The sequence below is a fragment of the Triticum dicoccoides genome, chromosome 5A, assembly GCF_002162155.2.
Source record: "Triticum dicoccoides isolate Atlit2015 ecotype Zavitan chromosome 5A, WEW_v2.0, whole genome shotgun sequence".
NCBI lineage: Eukaryota > Viridiplantae > Streptophyta > Magnoliopsida > Poales > Poaceae > Triticum > Triticum dicoccoides.
The window spans coordinates 35,858,297-35,867,708 of NC_041388.1; the positions used below are offsets into that span (position 1 = coordinate 35,858,297).

A 9,412-nucleotide genomic window follows, 5' to 3' on the forward strand; every position below is an offset into this window, starting at 1 on the left:
AATGCTAGAGATCTTTTTATTTTCGTCAAAAGGAAAAAAAAAGAGTCCTAGAACATAAATGAGGCTTTTTAGCAGTATATAAAAAAATTACTAGATCTTTTAGTTAGCCAACAACCCAGAAAACAACACGGGCAAGCTATAGCAACCGTGCCGTGCGAAGTACTAGTAGATGCGGTCGATGTGTACGCCACATCCCAGCGAGCCTGCACGCGTCCTCCTCTCCTAACGCGTGGCCGTGGCCGTGGGCAATACATCATCAGCGGCCACAAACAGCGGCCGCCGCATCTCACGAGGGGGGAGAAGCACCCTGATGATGGGTGATGGCGCCATCGATCGGAATCGGAAGGGAGGACGGACGATGGTTGTGCCGCGCGGGCGATCGATCGAGGTCATGGTGGACGCAGCCGAGGAGATCGATGAGACGGCTGATCCATCGAGGTGGACGCAGCCGACGAGATGAGACAGCCGAGAACGATGGATGAGATCCTCGATCGGCCTTCTCATGTCATCCATCCTTCTAATTCCCTACTAGGTTTGGATCTTCTTATCGTTCCTCTTCTCTCATGGTGTTTATGGTTGGAGTTTTCGTCGATTTTTCGGAAATTTTGGTTGGGATCCCCCTGTTTCTTCCGGCCGGGGAAGGTTGCTGACAGCCAAATTAACCTCACAATACACCAGTACAAAAACAGAATAAAGCAAGACCAAATCCATGTTTTTGGTTCCTACTCGTAGCATTTGTTTACAGAATCCGGCTGCCAAATCATCCGTTTGGTCTCAAACACTTCCAGCTGGGCTGGCGCGGTATTCAGCCAAATCTTCTATTTTGGTCTCATACGCACGCACACTTCCAGCGCTCCTATCCAAAAAATTACACTTGCAGCGCGCCCATCCAGAAAATTACACTTGCAGCGCTCCTATCCAAAAAATTACACTTCCAGCGCAGTTTTTCATCTTACAAAAAAGATCAGGTGTTTTGCACCGCCAAATCTTTCGTTTGGTTTCTTACGCGCAGTTTACCAACCAGTGTTTTGCACCGTCAAAAAAAAGGAAAAAAATTCTATGAGACCAGGTCTCACGGTTTAGCAGGTGAGACCCATCTTGATGGATGACACGTGGCATTTACAAATCACAAAGCATCTATCCATCCCCCACCTAAAATCAGGGGGGAGAGATTAGATGCTTTGTGATTTGTGAATGTCACATGTCATCCATCAGGACGGGTCTCACCTGGTTTATATGAGACCTGGTCTCATATAATTTTTTTTCCAAAAAAAATACCCATTGCTCTCGTCACTTCCATGCATGCTACTGAATTCCCAAAAACGTTGCTTCAGCCTCCTTGCTTGCAATCTCCTTGGCTGCCTCCACCACCACCAGTCTCCTTGCTTCCTGCAAAATATGTCAAACCAATGCATGTAAAGCAGATCCCCCGAGAAATTCATCTAGAGTATTTATAACCATATACAGATCAAACAAGCTTTATGATTGATTGATTGATTTATTTAAAATTTTGGAACAAAGGACACCCCGGATTGGGTTAAACAAAAGGTTGTGGTCTCACTGGACTTTGCAAAGGCTAGACCCGAGCCATGTCAAGTGCATCATAATCTCCTACTACTAGCTAGTTAGCTGGGCAGAGCTTACAGCAGCAGGCACAGCTAGCTCACTTGACCAAAAGGTGCCCTGCTCACAAGTCACAGCATGATGCCTGGTTGTCCGCCTGATTCTACTCTCTGGACATACCACCACTGCTTCAAATGCCAGGAGCATTTATTGAGAATGTACTAGGTCAGGACATTTGACATGGAGGCACTGAACTCTTTGTCCCTGCTAATGATTTGAGATATATTCATGCAGCAACAATTTATTCACCATGCTACAAAGTACTCCTACAAACCAGTTTCCATTGTCTGCATTGCATGGTATGGCCATGACCCTATATATGGTCAGACTACACAAGACTAAAAATTAGCAATTTCTGCTGTGAACACCAACTGGCCATGGACCTATGGGGAGACTGTAGGAAGCCAATGTTTGACCCAACAGACCAGCTCTACTCTGGCCACATACGCCTTTCAGAAACCACATGGTGTGGTATGAGCTAAGTAGCACCCAACACAAGACCATGTAAGCATGTCGTAGCAGCACAATGAAAAATAAAAACATGCATGACGAGAGAAAGGAGTTTAAATCTAAACAGGAAAGGCAACATACATGGTTGGCCCACGGTGTTGTAGATCAACGTCCAGGCATCAGGGCACCACTGCTCGAACTTGCGCAAAACAGCACTTTGGCTACCCACAAGGTGCGTCTGCAGTTAACCAAATGGTTAATCAATATTAACACCTTGTTTGGCATGCAAGCTAGATGGAAAATTAGTTACCTTAATGTAGTGAGGGTACGTGGAGAAATGCTTCCATAGGTTCCTCACGAGCCTGACAAGATCATTTGGATAGTCAATATCACAGTTCCATATGTATTCCCTGATCTTGTTGGCCGCAGCTCTACCCTCGGCTCCTTGAAGTTTCAGCGCCGCCTTCCTTTTGTTGTTATCTATGTTCGCTCTTTCCATCATTTCTTTTAGTGTTTTCAGCTCCTGACACATGTCATCTTCAGACTCATTTCTTGGCCATCTTATTCCACAAGCATTAAGAGCCGCACTACAATCTCGAGTTGATGAGAATATGTCAATGAGATACTTGCTCTTGTCTTCATCATCCCACTCAATGGGATAAAACTTGGCAACTTTTGCCAAATTTTTGCCAATGAAGTCAGGACCATGTTTCTCAATGAAATCACAGTACGCCCTGGTCCCTGTGTGCATTTGTATCAAAACGTCGGCTGTCATAATTTTCTTTATCTCCGCACATAGTTTCACATATAGTTTTTCCATATACTTTTGAGTCTTATCCCTGAGATCCTCAACTGTGAATTAGTGGAGTTGGTGAATCAGACAGATGTGGCCAGGAGCGATAAATTAAATTAGACAATAACAAGTTGATATTAAGAAACACTCTTAGCGGATAATTTTGTATGCAACTTATAAAAAACATAAAGGTCAAATATGTTAATGTTGAAGTTTTAAAATTTTGGGTGCACATACTTGTATTCACCATCTACATGCAAGATCAATTTTCCTATATTTCCGGAACTTAAAAATGTCTTCTTTTTCCAAAAGAAAATCCTATCTGATTCAGATGGTCCTACGAACATATGCACATTTTCGTGTAAGCAAATATGCAACATTATATCTAAATTAAAATATGCTTATAAATAACCTCCACAAAACAAAATTTTGCACAACATAACCCAATATTTTTTTATTTGTAGAATAAAATTATAGTGTTTGTATAGATTTTAGAGACGCACTATCTTAGGAGAGTGCAAAAAAGAAATTACCATCATCGAAGAATACTTTAAGTTGAGGTTGACCATTCACAGTCTTCAGATATAGGTTGTCAACTGTAAGGTCTTTCGGACACATCTTACGTCTAATCATCTTGTCCAAGATATCAAGTAGATCTCTGTGAAACAGTATCTCAGTTAGTGTGCAGTAGAAGTAAAAACATTATATTAGTTATTGTGCAGTGGAAATAAAATATTAGTACAAACTAGCAGATCGCCGGTGGGTTACTCCGAAATTTTTTTGTTCTTGCATGCATTGTCTAAATGGTTGTGTTGTTGGTACTTATTTTTTTCTCAAAAAGAATAATCCCAAATTTTGGGCAAAAGAGAATATATTTCCAAAATATAGGATCAATTAATCATAAGATTGTGATATATATGTCTATTACATAGGTTGGATAGTGATCACAATAATTACCAGTGATTTAAAGCATAATAAAAGGTGATTATATACATGTGTAACGTGGTCCATTCTACAACCACCCCTTGAGAATTGTAGATGAAATATTCTACAACCAACCCTCCTAGATCAGCCAAACCCACTCAAAAGTAACAAATACTGCAGGAGCAAACCCCACCGCCCTAAACTAAAAGAAAAAACGCCGCACTAGACCCATCTTCCCAGCATTGTGCCCCTATCACCCCAAGGCCACCGCGCCGCCACACCCTCCCCTCCCCATCGCACCTCATCGCCATAGTTTTGCATCAGCCCTATCTACCCTCCAATCCAATCCACCTTCCCGTGCAGCCACATAGGAACCGCGCCGCCGCCACACCTAGCCTCGACCAGCCACCCCGCGCCGCCTGTCGTGGTTCTAAGCCTGACAGTAGAGTGGGGGGTAGGTATTGAGAGGCAAGGTCCTAGCTATGGAGAGGTTATAAGCACAAGGGATGTACGAGTTCAGGCCCTTCTCGGAGGAAGTAACAGCCCTACGTCTCGGAGCCCGGAGGCGGTCGAGTGGATTATGAGTATATGAGTTACAAGGTGCCGAACCCTTCTGCCTGTGGAGGGGGGTGGCTTATATAGAGTGCGCCAGGACCCCAGCCAGCCCACGTAGGAGAGGGTTTAAGGTGAGTTAAGTCTGGGGCATTACTGGTAACGCCCCACATAAAGTGCCTTTACTATCATAAAGTCTACTTGATTACAGGCCGTTGCAGTGCAGAGTGCCTCCTGACCTTCTGGTGGTCGAGTGAGTCTTCGTGGTCGAGTCCTTCAAGTCAGTCGAGTGTGTCTCTCGTTGGTCGACTGGAAGGCGACTTCTTCTAAGGGTGTCCTTGGGTAAGGTACTTAGATCAGGTCCATGACCCTACTCTAGGTACATAACCCCATCATTAGCCCCCGAATGGATTGAGGCTTCGAGTGAGGAAGGAGTTGATGTCGTTTCCGATTAACCTTTGTGCCCTGGTCGTGCGTTGTCCTGGACCAAAGAATCTCTTCGTCGACAGGGAGCAATTTGCCTTCAGTCGACTCGATCCATTCTATTTTTGCGTCGAGTGATCTTTCGGGCTTCGACAATCTCCGAGCGACGGATCGCCGGAAACACCGCGTCTGACAGACTGATTTGCTGTTCGCGGATTCCGCGGGATGCGAAATTTGGGGACGCGCGCGAAGCGGGGCGGACCGCGGCGTTCGGATGGGACGGGGCATAGACGCCTCGATCTCCGCGCCGCCTTTTTCGCCACGTATCCAGTCTGCATAACTGCTCCCTGATATGATTAGATCGACGGGCCCACCTGTCATCCACTCAGAAGGGACCTTATAAATGTGCCCGGCGAGGATTTCTGTGCTGCGCCTCAGCATTCTCTCCCTCTCTCTGCTTCCTTCTTCTCCGCCCAGCGTGCTCGCTCTCGCCCCCGCACCACTTCCCTTCGCGCATCTCGCCGGCGACCATGGCCAAGGAGAAGACGGCGGCGCTGGAGCGTGCAAAGAAGGCGTCGGCGTCGGAGAAGGCGAAGGGGAGATCCACCAGCCGCGGAGGGTCCTCGTCCAGATCCCGTCTGCCGAAGGGCTGGGTCCAAGGAGACTGGATCCAGTCGACCATCACAGAGAAGGACCTCCTCGACATGGCCAACGAGGGCTTGATCCCTCACGGAGCTGCGAGGCTTCCGGGGATGGAGTGGCAGCCTCAGCCAGAAGAGGGTGAGTGTGTGCTTTTGGCCACCCATGTTGATCGTGGGTTTTCCTTGCCGCCGAGTGTTTTCTTCCGTGGCTTCTTGAATTTCTTCGGGGCGCAGCTCCACCACTTTACCCCAAACTCCATTGCCTATCTTGCTGCATTCGTGTCCATGTGTGAGGGTTTCTTGGGCTGTCGACCGCACTGGGGTTTGTTCAAACATATATTCACGTGTCGCTCTCAGACCGTGAAGAAGGCGAGCCCAGGTGATGAGAGAACCCGAGTCGTCCAAATGTGTGGGGGTCTGGGGATCCAGGTGAGGAATAAGAGCACCTTCCCGCCCATGACCTTTCCCGAGTCCGTCAGAGGCTGGCAGTCGACTTGGTTCTACTGCCAGGTCCAGTCGACGCCAGGACAGTCGAGTGGACTCCCTCCGTTTACCATGGACCGAGTGAACAAGCCCTCCCCTCTGAAGCTGATTCCGGAGGAGAAAGCTGACGTGAAGATGTTGATGGAGCGCGTGGTGCAGTTGGTTCGGGAGGGAGTGACGGGCATGGACCTCCTGGAGGTCTTCCTCAGGCGTCGCATCCAGCCCCTTCAGTTCCGGAGCCACTGCATGTGGTTATACTGTGGGACCGAAGACGAGACTAGAGTCCATCCAGAAGCAGTCGACGACGTCACTCTGGAAAGATGGATGGTAGCCGATACCGGAAACAAGGATAACCCACGCGGAGCCAGAAGGATTCCTCCACTCGACCACAACAGCGACCCAAACAAGGTACACTTGCCCTGCTCTCCACTGCGCTCTTGTCGCATCTATTTCTGTTTACCCTGCCGACTGGTCGACTGATCCTTGTCTGGACATCTGCTAGGCCCTCACCGAGCTGTACTCGATGCCCAATGGGGCACAAGCTTCGACCGAGGAGGGCGAGGCGAGCGGGGGCGAAAGCCAGGAAGAGGAGGAATGGGACTCGGATGTTGCAGAGGATGATGACGACGATGATGATGATGACGGTGATGAAGATGACGTCGAGGACGAGGAAGAAGAGGAGGAGGAGGTCGTACCACCGCGCTCAGAAAGGCGGTCGAAGCTTGTGCACGACCCTTCGACCGAACGTGGTAAGGGGGTTGCGACCGCCACTCAGTCGACCAAGCGCCCTCGGACCACCTCTCCGGTGCTGACTGAAAAGGCGCCGAAGCAGCCCAGGGCGGCCTCGTCGAAGCCGATCAAGCTCCTGCCGAAGATGAAGGTGTCCATCCCCACCATATCAGGGTAACCGTGCTGCTCATGTTTTCTTATTTTGTGTGAACTTTGTCTCTGGTCGACGCTGAAGTTAGTCGACTGATCCTTTGGAGTTGCAGTGCTGCTACTTCTGAAACCTCGGCCCGGGCTGATGACCACGAGATGGAGGACGCAGCAACTTCGAACCCAGGTACTGTATTCTTAACGCTGTTCTTAGTCGACTGACTCGCGATCTCTGATCCTGATCTTTCTCTGTAGCTCCACCCAATACTGTTATCAATCTCCCTGATGATGATGAGGATGAAGAGCCGCTGAAGTGCAGGAGGAGTCGGAAAACGTCCGCCAGTAAGGTGCCTCAGGATGTGACGGCGCCCGAGATTCTGACTGTGGAGGAAGAGAACATCACTCGACACACGGTGTCCTTCGCAGATCCATTGACGAGTGCTCAGCAGCCCTCCCTCTTCACGACGCACCACGTCCCAGAGGACCAAGCCGGCGCAGCGAAGGAGGCGATACGCCAGGCGGGAATCATGATGGAGCAGCTGAAGACCATCCGGGATGCGAGCCAGGCGGCTTATGACGCCAGTTCTGCCCTCCAAAGCAATGTCCAGGTCAGTCGACCGCTGTTTGTTCTGTTGGATATGCTACCAAAAACTTTTCTTTTCCGGAATCTATAGTAGTCACCCATTGGGTGTGTCGAATGAACTCCGTGTTAGCGGGGGCACGCTGAGTGCACCCGCTGGGTGTAGTCCCCAAGGCTAAGGTCGACTGCTGGCAGTCGGCCTTAGGCTTTATGATGTCAATTTTTCTGTCAGTCGACTATGTCGACTGGATTTCACAAACCGGTGGGGGCACGCTGAGTGCACCCACTGGGTGTAGTCCCCGAGACTGTGGTCGACTGCTTGCAGTTGATCACAGTCTTAGAGAATACATCTTTCTTTCTTTCTTTTTTTTTGAGGTCGACTGGTCGACTTTGTCTTCAACAGGATTAGTGGGGGCACGCTGAGTGCACCCACTGGGTGTAGTCCCCGAGACTACGGTCGAATGCTTGTATTCGGCTGTAGTCTTAGAAACGTGAGTTTTTCCCTTTTTCACTTGGAAGTGAATTATATTTGACATTTAGTCGATTGGTTCTTCGCAGAACTCTTGTGATCTTGTGGCTCGCTACTCAGAGCTGGAACACAAACATACTCAAGTCGAGCTGAGCTTGAAGCTGGTTCAGGAGAAGCTGACAAAGGCAAAGGAGGAGACCGAAGGTATGTTTGGTGAGACCTTGACGACTGCTTTTCCCCTTGCTTGTTTCAAAATCTGATCTTGCTGTAACTTGCAGGTAAGGTAAGGGAGGCCCAACAGAAGAAAGACCTTGAGCTAGCTGAGAAGATCAAGCTTGCTGACGAGAAGTTAGCTTCAGTCACCAAGCTCGAACAAGACAATACCAATCTGAAAGCTGCTCTTGGGATTGCCAACAAGGAGGTCAGTCGACTGAGAACTGATAAAGCTGCCCTGACCGACCAAGTCGCCAAATTGACTGGGAAGAAAACTGATCTGGAGGCCTTCCTGAGTGGACTTGCCAAGAAGCTGTTTCTTATGCTTGAAGGTAAACCTCTATGCTTGGCAGACATTTCCAATTGTGATTTTTCCATTCGACCATCTCCTTGACTTAGTGATCACCCTTGCAGAATTTTGTCAAAACTTTGAAGAAGAAACTAGCCGGCTGGAGCCAAACCTCGACCCCGTCAATTCTCCGGTGAACGATGAAGTTGCCATGGATGTTCTCCGACTGGAGTCCCGTGTTGCAGCTGTCGTGGACTATCTCGCAAGGCTGAAGGCTGCCACATCCCGCATCGACTCGACGCTCTGGCCTGAGGAGACACTTCAGAATGACCTTGAATCGCTGATGGCCCGGTTGAACACGATCCCTGGTCGAGTGCAGGAATGGAAGAAGTCCTCGGCTCGGTGTGGTGCAGATGTTGCTATGTGTCTTGCCCGAGTCCACTGTAAGGATGCACGAGAAGAGAAGCTGGCGGCCCTTGGGTGGCCAATACCAAGAAGCACGACTTCAGGTCCTTTATGGAAACTTTCCTTGCAGCTGCCACTCGGATCGCCGACGGAATTGACCTTGATGAATTCGTTGCTCCTTCCAGCCCTCCACATGAGGGGTAAAAAACTTCTTCTGGCTCGACGCTTTTAAATTTGCCTCGGTATGCCGAGTGGAATTGTAACCGATAAACCTTAACAGGCTTAACGCCTGAGCACTCTCGGTTCCTTTAGATATCGATTCAAACTTGAATTTGGTGCTTGAATATGATTGCCTTTGGCTCGAAATGTCTTTTGCAGGTTCAAAGCAAGGCGCCTTTACTGCAATCGACTTATTCTTCAGTCCACTTAGGCGAGCACTGGGCTGCAGCTAAGCCCCCGAGTGAGAGGTTTACTCTTCACTCGGCAGGATTTCGATAACTTAGGCGAGTGCTTGGACTGCAGCTAAGCCTCCGAGTGAGAGGGTTGCTCTACACTCGGTAGGATTTTGATAACTTAGGCGAGTGCTTGGACTGCAGCTAAGCCTCCGAGTGAGAGTGGTTGCTCTACACTCGGTAGGATTTTGATAACTTAGGCGAGTGCTTGGACTGCAGCTAAGCCTCCGAGTGAGAGG

General features: G+C 49.0%; 1 protein-coding gene across 2 annotated transcripts in view; it reads right to left on the minus strand.

Moving 5' to 3' along the window:
• Window positions 1-1,212: 1,212 nt before the first annotated feature.
• The window catches only part of LOC119298945, a 19,681-nt gene continuing 11,481 nt past the window's right edge, over window positions 1,213-9,412 (minus strand). Inside the window, exons 4-7 of one of the 2 annotated variants that reach the window (XM_037576256.1) lie at window positions 3,400-3,524; window positions 2,384-2,814; window positions 2,215-2,311; window positions 1,213-1,389 (exon numbers count right to left, since the gene is read on the minus strand). In XM_037576256.1, the coding sequence (XP_037432153.1) occupies window positions 1,388-1,389; window positions 2,215-2,311; window positions 2,384-2,814; window positions 3,400-3,524 (655 nt within the window). In that variant the 3' untranslated portion in view covers window positions 1,213-1,387. Of the gene's footprint in view, window positions 1,390-2,214; window positions 2,312-2,383; window positions 2,926-3,399; window positions 3,525-9,412 lie in introns of both variants that reach the window. The other variant, XM_037576255.1, reaches the window with a different exon arrangement.